The sequence below is a fragment of the Sapajus apella genome, unplaced genomic scaffold, assembly GCF_009761245.1.
Source record: "Sapajus apella isolate SASKATOON/1434 unplaced genomic scaffold, GSC_monkey_1.0 scaffold67, whole genome shotgun sequence".
Taxonomy (NCBI): Eukaryota; Metazoa; Chordata; class Mammalia; order Primates; family Cebidae; genus Sapajus; species Sapajus apella.
Window position 1 is genome coordinate 1,407,221 of NW_022437007.1, and position 13,667 is coordinate 1,420,887.

A 13,667-nucleotide genomic window follows, 5' to 3' on the forward strand; every position below is an offset into this window, starting at 1 on the left:
TTATCACCCCATGTGAACATGTTTAACAGGTAAGGATTAAGGACATCTTAAGCATCACTCTAAAGACAAGTTATCTCTGAGGCTACTTTGATCCAACTAGGAGTGACATAATTACTATGGTCCTAAATGGTAAACACATTCATTCAATAAATGCTTATCTAATCTAGTTTCCCAGCAGTGTAGCTTATTAGTTATAATCTTTGCTTTGACAACACAGGGGAAATTAGAAACAAATATTTAAGAAGGAGGACAATCTGTCATTTTTCACAAGTTATTCATCTAACAGTAGGGGCTTTAAGTGTCAGTTTAAGCAATTCTTAATCTCTTTCATGTAATTTATAACTCAGTTTTTACAACCATTTTCAGACTTAACTATGAGCCAGAAGCGAGAGAGAAGGTTACTGTCCATATCACAAAATGTGAAATTAGGTAATCATAAATACACACACACACGAAAAAAAAACATTTTTTGTCCAAAACATTCGAGCTGGGAGAGGGTTATATTGCTTCCTCCCAGCCCGAAATTAAGATGAAAAAGATTAAACAACTTTTTGCAGATGATGTCTATCTATTTTAGCAACTTATTATAAATGAAAAGCAATGTTCATTTTAAAATAAATCTAACACCATTTTTGAAACTGCAAATGAAACTCTCATTGTATAAGAGAATGTCAATACCAAATTCTTGTATATTGACAATTATGTACCATAATCAATGAATATAATTTGAAACTCTCAAGTTATTTATTTTCAATTCAAGCGTAGACAATTAGGCCACTGCAGTCATTTCCACATCTGAGTCACTTGATTCATCATTTAGTTCCAGTTCTCCTAAATTTTCATCATTTAGTTCCAGTTCTCCTAAACTTTCATCATTTAGTTCCAATTCTCCTAAATTTTGATGTACAGTTATAACAGTTTTCCTCTTACACTTCTTCGGAATTGCATCATTAGCGCAAATTTTTCTCATTTTAATGTTTGGCAACTTCTTCAGATCAAAGTCCCATTCCCTAGACAAAAGGAAAAAAAAGAGTACAGAGTGTTGAAGTGAAAAAACAGGAGACAGTAAATTTTTGAAACTCAGAGGATCCTCCAAATTCAAAACTTCAAAAGCACTAAAGGAAAATATTAAGCATAAATTACAAGAAAGCTGTTCTATTCTTTCATCCTCCCTGAGTATCTCCTTCTCTCAGGCTACCCAGATCAAGAAATCACAATCAAAAGTAGAAATTGTTATCATACCTGACAAATCTCCAAAATATAGTCAGAAGAGGTTTTCCTTTTCACACACAGAAGTACATCCCAGTTAAGTTTCAGAAATCAAACAACTGTTATTCTTATAATGGAAAATATTCAGTTATTCAACCTCAGTATTTTCTGTGATAATTAATTACTTTAGAAATAATATGGATATTGTTTTGGGAACTGAACTCTAACCAGAAGGCTATACTCATCTCTTTTCTTGCTTCTGGCTTTGTTTGGAGGGAGTAGAAGATACATTGTTTTAGAAATAAAGGGCATATTTATATATTTGATTACAGGCAAAATAAAAAGGTATAAAAAGGAACTTAAGCTCCATAAATTTAAATTATAAATACATGCTATACATAAGCTCAAAAGCGAACTGCATCTTAAACATGATAGATGAATTCTATTAAAGCTAATTTAGTTTCAATGAATTCAAAAGTACAGAAGATGACTGGATTTAAATTTATCTAATTTCAATTAACATTAAATATAAGAGCCATCAACATGGTCTAGTTAAGACCAAAGTGCTTAATACAACAGAACCTGTGTTTAAAAACTAAAACACTGCTTGCTGATTCATTTGTTTCTTATAGATTCTGGATATTAGGCCTTTGTTGAATGCAAACAGTTAGAGAATATTTTCTCCCATTCTATAGGTTGTCTGATTACTGCCTTGACAGTTTCTCCTGCTGTGCAGAAATTAGGTCCCATTTGTCCAACTTTGTTTTTATTGCAATTGCTTGAAGGCTTAGTCATAAATTCTTTGCAAAGGCTAGTATCAACAAGGGTATTCCCTAGGTTTTCTTCTAGGAGTTTTATATATTATCCTAAGTGAACTAAGTAAGTAACACACAAACACAAAAGCAAATACTACATGTCTCACTTAGAAGTAGGAGCTAAACATTAGGTACATAAAGTCATAAAAATGGGAACAACAGACACTGGGAAATACAAGACAGGGGAGGAAGAGGGGTAAGAGGTAAGAAAAACCACCTCTTGTGTGCTATGCTCACTACCTGAGTAATGGACTTATTCTTACACCAATCCTTAACATTACACAATATACCTTCGTAACAAACCTGCACATGTACCTCTGAATTTAAAATAAAAGTTGAAAAAAGAGAAAAAAAAAACCTAAAAAATTGAAATCCTACTCAGTAGCTTCTACAACTAGAGACCGCTGGACAAAGCGAGTCTTGATGACTTAACCTGTTCCCTGGAATCATTCCTATAACCATCTCCTCTGCGAAAGAGGCTGCTACACAACAGCCTAGGGATGTGACTGAGCCATCACGTCTGTTGCTCTTATTTCTTTTTTTAAAAAAAATAAGAACTAAGGGAGGAACAGTGAGATCACATACTTTGAGGTACTATAATAATAATGTATCTTAAACCATTTTGAAAAACAAGCACACCAGGTCACTATCCTGTCAATGCATATCAAGTATTTATAAGCGCAACTTCAGAAAATTCTTACTTGGTCTGATAAAAAAGAAAAGGTTAAAAGAAACCCCTGATTTTCTTTTAGTTCCACCGTCTAGACTCAAAGGGGAAGAAAGTTCACTTGTCACGTACTTTACACACAGCGTCAAGGCAACAATACAAGACAGACTCACCTAAATGTTTTCAGATTACTTGCATTTAGAATGTCCGGAATCTCTGGAAAAGAGAATAATTTATCTCCATTAGGCAAAGTTTTCTAAATGACACAATTTTACAGTTCCCTCTTTTGTTATTTTTATACAACAAATAATTTTTAGCAAAAATATCCAAAAGAAAATAAAATTTCAAAGTATTGCTACAATTAACATGAAAAGTTTGACTTAAGAAAAATGCCATTAAATGATCAGTTCTAGCATAGACTCCATGAAATAAAACAAAGCTATTAACAAAATAAACCCTTTCCTTTTTAACAATAAAAGGTACCTGGCAAAGTATAACTATCAATCCGCTAAAATAACATGCCAGGTTATATATTTTTTCTTGGTGAAAAGTATAACGTTTTCAAACATGTAATAATCTACCTTCACAGGGTAGAATTTATCACAGGAATGCAAAAATTATTGTTTTTAAAAAATCTTATTTTTCTAAATGTGAAAAAAGACTTTTTCAAATTAAAAAAAAATCTGCTTAAAGAAGTTCAATAAAACTTAAACCTATTTTTAATTAAAAACAGGTATATGGTAGTTTCTTAGCTTGTTTCAAAAGTTCATCATAAACCAACATGCATGATCACACTTAAATTGGTGAAATACAAGAGGCATGAACAAAAAAATTGGAAGATTGTTGCAAAAAATCTCGTCAATTCAATACAATGTTAAATGACATTTAGTATCCAGCAATAAAGAAGATAAAAATAAGCATGTTTGTTACAACTAGATACTGACTTTTTTTTTTTTTTTGAGATGGAGTTTGCCCAGGCTGGAGTGCAATGGCGCGATCTCGGCTCACTGCAACCTCTGCCTCCTGCATTCAAGTAATTCTCCTCCCTTAGCCTCCCAAGTAACTGGGATTATACCATACTCAGCTAATTTTGCATTTTTAGTAGAAACAAGGTTTCTCCATGTTGGTCAGGCTGGCCCCGACCTCCCAACCTCAAGTAATCTGCATGCCTTGGCCTCCCAAAGTGCTGGGATTACATGCAGGAGCCACCGTGCCCAGACTATGTTGACTTTTTACAACAGTTTCAGAGAATAAATAACAGTATGAGATGCTAGGTGTTAAGAGGTATAAATAAGCACAAAAAAATTTTTTTAATGAAACTTATTGAATTAGAAATATTTACACCACATGAGGAGAAGAGAGGGGATGGTCATATCTAGTCTTCTCAAAATGTTATCAAAATGGAATTTGGTGACAATCTCCCCACAAGAAAACTGACACCTGTAAACTCATCAGAGTCTGTTCACCAGAGCCATCCTGTTTCTGGGAAAAGCACTGCAGCATAGCAGATCTGAATTTTAGTCCTAGCTGTATCACCAGCAAATGGTTTACTTTGGATGTGCTCTGATAAATACTACCAACTAATCTGGCTGCTACATGTTAAACAGACTTTAGTGGGAAAGAGTGGAGGCACAGAGAGCAACTGGGAGGCTATTACCACGATAGTGGGGAGACGACAGTGGCTTGAACCAGGGAGGTGGGAAGTGGTAGTAGTAGTTGTCAAAGTCACCAGATTCTAAACACTCTGCTGACAGGCTGCATGTAGACTGTGAAAGTGACTCTAGTTTCTGATCTGAGCAACTGCGCAAGTGGTGATGCCACTGACTGGAGAAAGAAACCTACGGGAGGAGCAAGGTTTAGGAGAAAAGCTGACCTTTGTTTTATGACATGTCAAGTCTGAGATGCCCAAAAGACATGCAAATAGAGAGTTTGAGAAACCCAAGTGTGATACTGCACATCTGGAGTTCTAGGGACAAACTAAGGTTGACAAGATGAACATGAGAGTAATCAGTATTACTATCACAGTGAAAAGATATGATGTCACTCTCACAAAATCGATAGTTTTATTGTAGAGGAAAAAAAAAGAATCAAAAATTATTCTAAATCCTTACAAAGAAAAGGATACCAAAGGAAGAAAACCAAATGAAATAAACAATATATAAAATAAAACCTTTGAAATCAATCACAAATTGACACTGCTCTGTAATATAAAAGGAAAATAAAAAATCAGTGAGCACACCAAGGCCATATCCTTCATACTGCTGTCGCTCTCGCTCCATCGTCTGCTTGATGACAGTCTCCCGGGAACAGTGCCGCCTCCCCTGCCTGTCCTTGATACTGTTATGTAACTCAATCTGCTCCAGCTCACTGCTGAATCGGTTTAAGTACCTGAAAAATAAGAATATGATTTGTGTTATATACAAAGTCTACGGATTTGGCATTTATTGCTTAATGGAAAACTTAGTATCCAGCTTTCGTGTGCCCTTTAAATGTTTATGCTCCTCTGGAGTCCTCAGGTCCTCAAACCTCTTCTACCCATTCCCTGGATAACTCGACCATTTCCTTAACTTCAGTGACCAAATCGCAGCCTACTATCAAACTGCAGACCCTGACATTCAACCACCATCTCCAACTAGGTCCCCTAGTGGCTTCACCATTAGCACATCAAAACTGAACTTGTCATCGCCCTGTCCTCACCTACCCCCCACCAACCCCCTCTCTCCTGGGTTTCCTAACTCAGGAAACAGTTGTCCAGACAAGGAATCTGATGGCCTCGTTGACTGCTGTCTCTCCCTGTTATTCTACACCTAAGTTTTCACTAAACACTGAGACTTCTACCCTCTTAATATCTTTGGAATCTTTCACTTCTCTTTTCTTCATGCTATAAGCCATGCAAAGGCTACCATCATTTCTTGCCTGGACTGTTATACCAACCTTTCAACAGTTTCTTGGCCAGAGTCATGAACCTCTCAGTCTGTTTTCTTCATTCTCACTGTATCCTTTCTAATGTTAAGTATGATCTTTTTAGGTGCTTGCTGTAAAAGCCTCCTATGGCTCCTAATGTCCTCGGATAAGGTCCAAACTTTTAGAATGACATCTGAGGTCTTTCATGAGCTGGTTATCATGTATTGTACCTGCCACACTTCCCTCCTTGAACTTATTTTAGTCATATTAAATGTCTGGCAGATCACTAAATATGTTATCTTCATTCTTACTTCTGGCCATTTTAAATATCTTTCTGGCTAGGGGTTCTTTAAACTACCTTGCCTTGATCTGCTAACCCCTACCTTTTGCCAGTTATAGATGACACTTCTCCTGGAAGCCTGTCGTGATCCCAAGAAAGTGGTCCAACTACCACTCTGAGACCCAAATAGGTTACAAACCTCCTGTAGTGACTAAGCCAGGAAATGAATCCAAAGTCTTCCTGATAACCAAGCCCATTTGCTCTTCTACAACTCCAGAACACAGCTCTGTGTTTTAAAGAACCCCGCTGGAGAATTCCGTTTTCTGACCCTTTGCTCATAATATTCCCAGTGTTTACCTTTCGATTAGTTCACAAGCATCTTTCTTTGAATATCCCTTTTTTTGGGGATCAAGATGATTTTGAAACCACTGCAGTTTTTCACCTAAAAACAAGTACCAAGACACTTTACCACAACATCATTGTTTAAGCAAGGAAGTATTCATTATAATTCTCAACATTAACATGCTTAAAACAGAACCAAAATTTATGTCAATGTTAAACACAAAGCGTTGTGTGGGCTCACAGCTGATTAGAACAGTCTGTCACAAATTAAACTGTCGTCAGATTTTAATTTAGAAAAGAGAGAGGAGTGGGAGGGATGCTCTTCTGTGTATATTTCTTATCCAATATGGATGCAAAAAAGGAAAATAATCCTTTAATTGGGCATGAGTTTCTAAGTATTTATAAGCAAAGAATAGCTTGTCAAACATAATAAAATGAAAACTCCATTAATGATGAGAATGGTATTTGCTGAGTATTTAATAAGCTGCAGGCACTAGGTAAATAGTTTTATAATCCCATGATAATTAGTACTATTATTACCACCGTTTGTAAATGAGAGAGGTTAAATAACTTGTCCAGGGCCCCAAAGTTAGCAAATAAATGAAGCATACAAGAGCTGCCAGATACTGTGTAGAATAATTGAGATATATTAACAAAGAGCCAACAAAATTCATCCTTATGAGAAAACCTGAATATTGGGGTCACTTTCCGTTAGAGTTCTCAAGATTACATATTAAAAAAAAATCACCCTGTCCAGTATACTGCCACCCCATTTAAAAATACTATTCTATTACCTGAGGAAGCATTATAGATGAGGGTTCAAATATCTTTCATTTTAATAAAAGAGCCTAACAGTATTTAAATCTCAGACTTGTCAATAAAAAATTATTAGCAATAACTCTGAACAAAAAAAGTGACATGATGCTGAGATACAAACTGAATAGTATGTCTACACCATTAAATAAAAGTGAATTATTGTTTCTACCTAGGCCATAATCCTTCATAATTCTAATGGTTAGGGAGGTAGAGTTAAACTTCAGATAGACTAATAGATGGATATGTATATATGTGTAGACAGGTAGGTAGATAGATAAATATAAACTAACACTTTCTGGAAATCTTAGCTAGAAATCATTAACACTATTCCAAATTTAATGATTGATTTGTTTTGTTTAGGTCAAGTCTGATCAAATTCACTTTGATAAAAATAATATTTCACTAAAAGAGTAAAAAGAAAAAATAGGTATAGGGCAGAAATTCCCTATACTCTAGCCAGAATTTCAAACAAGTAAGCCCACTTACCAGTAAGGTTGAGACGTAAGGCCTTTTCATTCTTCAGTCTTTGAAGGAAAGGTATATATGGATATGTGTTAGAAAATTTCCAAAGCAAGTTTTAAAACTCTAACAATAACAACCAAAAGACTGGCTAAAGAACTCTAATTAAATGATCATTCTTTTACAAATTTGAAAATAATTTTGTTAACAGAAACACTAAATACCATGCTTCTCTTTTAAATCACTAGAACGAAATTTTATCAGAAACTTTTTATAAGCTCCTCAATGTCTAAAGGAAGCCTATCAAACAAAACAGTTGAAACACTAAAAGCCGGACTGAATTCTGAACGTTCAATGGGTTTTGTAATATGCAGAATACTTGTGTACAAGAGTAATGCAAACCTTTGGAAGATTGAGTGCTGCCACCAAGACCAAAATGCACTATTATCATTTTTAAACGTCAAAAAAAACAAAACGGAATGATTACTTTCCATGAATTTGAAAAGAATTATAACAAACAAAAACTTCATTTATTTTCAGAAAGTGTATAGGTAATACATGCCTCCTATTTACTGATACTCTAAACACTTATTCATTCAGGAGACCTCTGGATACCAAGTTTTTGCCAGACTTCATTTTCTGATAGCCCCAAGGGATACAGCAATGAACAAAAAAATCCACTGTCCCTGTCTTAACAAACATTAAAATCTAAGATTAATAAAAACACAGAGAAGCATACAGAGCCACAAAAGCATATTTAAAAAGCAACTACTATATGTTTTAGGATTTTGGAAGGTTTTCCAGGGAAGTAAACTTTAAGCTGAGACCTGAACATGCAGAGAAGTTATTCAGGTTTAAAAAAAAAAAAATAGGGACTACAATTATGGGAAAAGAAAAATCTTAGCCATAGGAGAAGGCTTTGTATAAAGCAGGAAGTATAAATAGCTGTTATCCACAAAGAAGTACGCAAACCAGATTTACCCTCCCATTTTACACAACTAGAGAACTGGATAAATAAAATGAAATCTTTGTTATTACAGCCAGTGCTCAATTTACGACCACAATTGGTTCTGACAGACCAGTCGTAACACGATTTGGTTGTAAGTTGAGTAGGCTGTATGTACAGTACTGTGAAATGATGTTACAAAAATATTTAAGTCATATTTTATCATAATTTTCTTTCATTATTGTTACATATCATTTTCTTTGTTCATTTTATGCCATTTGTATCATCTCTACACCATTTTGTTTCTTATTTTTACATTCGTCAGGTTTAAGTAAAACACTGCATTACCAGTACAACTGGTTTAATATTTGCAAAACATGCAAAATTACAAAATACAGGTGCATACAAAAATACAAAATACAGGTGTAAAAAATACCATAGGAAACATTTTCCCAATTGCAAAACATATCAAAATATATAAACATGTAGGAAACATTTTATTGGCCGCTGGTGCTTGGCTACAGATTGTTGATGTCGTCATCTGAGGCAGCAGTTGGGGTTACCTGAGTTGGTTTTTTCATAAACATGGTGAGCTTTGTCTGAATCGCATGTTTCTTTTTTTCTTCATAAATTTCACGATACGGACGAAACACATTGCACCATCCGTTCAATCCTTGCAAATTGTTCAATGTTTGGGTCCATTGCTTCAAAATGTATAAGAAGTTTATTCAGTAAAGATAAAACGTCTGATAATCCCTTAGTGGTGAACTTTCTTTTTTTTTTTTTTCCCCCATTTATTTATTTTATTGCATTTTAGGTTTTGGGGTACATGTGAAGAACATGCAAAATTGTTGCATAGGAACACACGTGGCAGTGTGATTTGCTGCCTTCCTCCCATCACCTACATCTGGCATTTCTCCCCTTGCTATCTCTCCCCAGCTTCCCGCCCCCCACCGTCCCTTCCCTATTTCCCCCCAATTGACCCCAGTGTGTAGTGCTCCCCTCCCTGTGTCCATGTGTTCTCATTGTTCAACACCCGCCTATGAGTGAGAACATGCGGTGTTTGATCTTCTGCTCTTCTGTCAGTTTGCTGAGAATGATGGTTTCCAGGTTCATCCATGTCCCTACAAAGGACCCAAACTCATCGTTTTTGATGGCTGCATAATATTCCATGGTGTATATGTGCCACATTTTCCCTATCCAGTCTATCTTTCTTTCTGGCTCGTCCTCTTCTTTCTCTGCTTCTCTTCTTTCTTCTTCTGCCACTCTTTCTTCTTCCAGTTCGATTAGCTCTTCATTTGTAAGTTCTCCAGATTCTTGTCTAGCAACTCTTTGACATCTTCCATTTCACACTCCAAAGAAAGGTCTTTAGCGAGTTTTACTACTTTTTCCCGAATCCTTTCAAGTTTATGTTCACTGTCAAATCCGTCAAAATCATTAACATAGCCCTTAACACAATTTTTCCAGATGCTATTCATGGACTTTGTCGTCACAGCCTTCCAGGTGGTAGCGATATTCTTGATACACATCAAAATGTTGTAGTGTTTCCAAAAATCTACAGCGGAGCAGTCGTGGCTAGCGATTGTGGTCTTAAAGTCGAATGGTCATAAGTTGCATAGGTCATAAGTCGATCAATACCTGTATTATTTTTAGAGGTAGGGCCTTACTCTGTAGCTCAGGCAGGAGTGCAGTAGTGCTATCATTGCCCACTGCAGCCTCAAACTTCTGGGCTCAAACTCCTGGGCTCAAGCAATCATCTTGCCTGCTAGGACTATTTTCCACTATAGCTGGCTAATTTTTTTTTTTTTTTTATTTTTGTAGAGACAGAGTCTCACCATGTTTCCCAGGCTTGTCTCAAACTCCTGGCCTCAAGCAATCTTCCAACCTCGGCCTTCGAAAGCACTGGGATTACAAGGATGAGCCACCATACCAGTTATAGGAGAAAATATTCATAACACAAATAACAAAGGACTTGTATCTAGAATATACAAACAGTCTTTACTACTTAATAACAGATTAATAACCCAGTACCAAAAAGGCAAAAGATGCCCAACATCATCAGTCATCAAGAAATGAAAAATTAAAAATTATATACCTACTAGATTGGCTAAAATTAAAGAGGGAAAACAAAATCTCTGACAATATAACATGTTCAAGAAGATACACAGTAAATAGAACTATCATATGCTGGCAGTGAAAATATAAAATGGTACTGTCACTTTGAAAAAGGTAATTTCTTATATACATAAACATATGATCCAGCAACTCTTATAAACCCAATTTCCTATAAACTCAAGCAAACATCTTACATATGTTGACCCAGCAAGTTTTATAAACTGAATCTCTTATAAACTCAAACATCTACCCAACAATCATAGTTCTAGAAACTAAAAGAAAAATGAAAACATACGTCCACACAAACACCTGTATGTGAGTGCTCATGGCAACTTTATTCCTAATAGCAGAGGTTGACAAGTATTTTCTTAAATGGTCAAGTGGTCACATTTTAGACTTTGGGGTCCATCTACCTGTCACAATTACTCAACTCTGCCACTGCAGCATGAATGTAGCCATAGAAAACACAAAAGAAACCAGCATTGATATTTTCCATAAAAACTTTTCATAACAGGTGGCTAATGCCTTAGCTTGCAGACCCCTGATAACAGCCAAAAACTAATTATATCCAAATGAACACAGACAGTGAATTGATAAGCAAGTTGCATATCCAGTGAATGGATATAAATAAATTGCCTGCGGATGGAATAATATTCCCAACATAAGGAAAGAACAACTAATACATAAAATGGCATGGATAAGTCTCATAAACATTATGCTATGTGAAAGATGCTGGCACAAAAGACCACATACAGTATAATCCCATTTATAGTAAGCATTAGAAACATAAATCTCACCTATCAAAATAAAGAGCAAATTAGTGGCTGCCTGAGATGAGGGGTGAGGACTGACTGGAAGGTGCACAGGGAATTTTCTAGGAAGATGAAATTGTGCTACATACGGATCAGGGTAGCTACATCAATGTATACAATTGTCAAAAACCACACTTAAAATGTGTTCACTTTATTATATATTAATTAAACCTCAAAGTTGATTTTAAAAAACAAAGAACACTTCATAAAAAGTTGGAGAATGGCTCTGAGAGGAATTTGTTTCTTTTAAATAAGGCTGGAGGGAAGAATCTAGTTAGAAGTCAAGCCGCAGTAACTCCAAATGGACTCAGTGGGAATCTGCACTTACAGTGGTATTGGTGGAATGAAGAAAAGTAGAGAGATTAATTCTTAAGATAGACAATGTGTAAGCACGATTTTTAAAGAGAATCAATTAAATGTAGTGTATCAGTAAGATTAATTCTCAAAGGCAGTTGTTTCTGCGATTCTTACCCATGCTGCTTAGTTTCCTTTGTTAATTTTCCACTTGGAGTCATTTTCATTTGCTATCTATGTCAAAATGTTGCTATGCTGAGAAATCATAAAACAAAATCACATCATATAAACGAGCCACTTGCTGCTTGTAAATTGTTCATTGATCAGAATGTACTAGTCTTCAAACCATCCTAGTTTCTGTTATATAGTCTAAATCAGAGCTTTTCAAATGTTGAAGATAAAGAATATGTTTGAACTTTTATTCTAGCATTGTTAACTACTCCTACAGTATTTTTTTTTTTTCTTTTTGAGACAGAGTCTCACTCTGTCACCCAGGCTGGAGTTCAGTGACATGATCTTGGCTCACTGCAACCTCTGCCTCCTGGGTTCAAGTGATTGCTTCAGCCTCCCAAGCAGCTGGGATTACAGGTGCCGACCACCATGCCCAGCTAATTTTTGCATTTTTAGTAGAGACGGGATTTCACCATGTTGGCCAGACTGGTCTTGAACTCCTAACCTCATGTGATCAACCCGCCTCAGCCTCCCAAAGTGCTGACATTACAGGTATGAGCCGCCGTGCCCAGTCTCCTACTGAATTTTTAAGTAAACTGAAGACATCACTAAACTTTTGCATCTATCACTCATCAAAAGGCACAGGGCACTCCCTAATAGATACCCTTCCCCACCTTCCTCCTATCTGTCCTTCTTCTGGAAAAGAAAACCTAGGAAGCAGTACAAAGAATCCTGGATTCCATGGAAACATATTAAAACTACATACTCCAGTCTGCCTGGTTACCACTGTTACTTAGGAAACCAATTTTCTTTGGTAGGCAGACACTACCAAAAGGTGGCAAGATCTAAGATGGTCCCCAATTATTCTTGCCTCTTAATATTTATGTCCCTGTCCTCCATGGGTATGGTTGGACTTAGTGGCACACTTCTAACAAATACGATAGTGCAGTAGAGACAGATGTCATTACAAAATTAGATTAAAAAGACTTATTCATTCTCTGTTGCTCTCTGTCTCAGAGCTTTTGCTCTGGAGAAAGCAAGCTGTCATGTTCTGAGTAGTCTTATGAAGAGGCTCATGCAGTAAAGATTGATGCCTCCAGTCAACAGCCAGCCATGACCTGAGGTCTGCCAACAGCCATGTAAAGAAGCTTGGAAGCAGAACTTCTCCGTAGCAAGCTCTGAGATGAATGCAGTCCCATACAACAGCTTAGCTGCAGGCTTATGAAAGACACTGAGTCAGAAACACCCAGTTAAGTGGCACTGGGATTCCTACATGATCCAGAAACTGTGCTTGTTTTAAGCTGATAAATTGTAGCATAACTTCTTATGCAGTAACAGTTACTAAAACATCTGGTGACTGCTGTTCATTTCTAAGAAGCCACAGGTATCCAAGTTCAAGTTAAGTACTATTGGTACCTTTTCTATGACCTTGCTTAAAGTTGTCCCAACTATCTGAGTATGTTGTCACCAATCATCTTTTGAAATGGCGCAGGGAATCAACAGCATTTCAACATGCCTTTTGTGACCACACTTCACAGTAAAGTATGATTCGTGGTCGCTGATGCTGCTACTCAAAAAACTGACATCTATGGTGGCCTAAGCCTATGATTTTATAGCATAAAATTTGTTAGGTACTATTACCTAACATATTTTTGTATATTTGGTTCTATGGCCATGCCTATTGAGATAATGACTTTTTAAAAATAAATTTTTAAAAGGGAAAAGAAAACATTCTATTTAGAATATTGTCCAAGCAAAAAAATTAAGTGATACCTTTCTACTCTGTATTACTAAAACAAAAGTCTTGGCAAATAAATAGAATTTTCTTAGGACAACA

General features: G+C 36.1%; 1 protein-coding gene across 1 annotated transcript in view; it reads right to left on the minus strand.

The window, feature by feature from the left end:
* TMA16 (translation machinery associated 16 homolog) overlaps positions 1-13,667 on the minus strand; it is a 34,130-nt gene continuing 20,463 nt past the window's right edge. Inside the window, exons 3-7 of the mRNA XM_032248520.1 lie at positions 7,520-7,557; positions 6,233-6,317; positions 4,931-5,079; positions 2,865-2,907; positions 1-1,010 (exon numbers count right to left, since the gene is read on the minus strand). Of these exons, the coding sequence (XP_032104411.1) occupies positions 770-1,010; positions 2,865-2,907; positions 4,931-5,079; positions 6,233-6,317; positions 7,520-7,557 (556 nt within the window). The 3' untranslated portion in view covers positions 1-769. The remainder of the gene's footprint in view (positions 1,011-2,864; positions 2,908-4,930; positions 5,080-6,232; positions 6,318-7,519; positions 7,558-13,667) is intronic.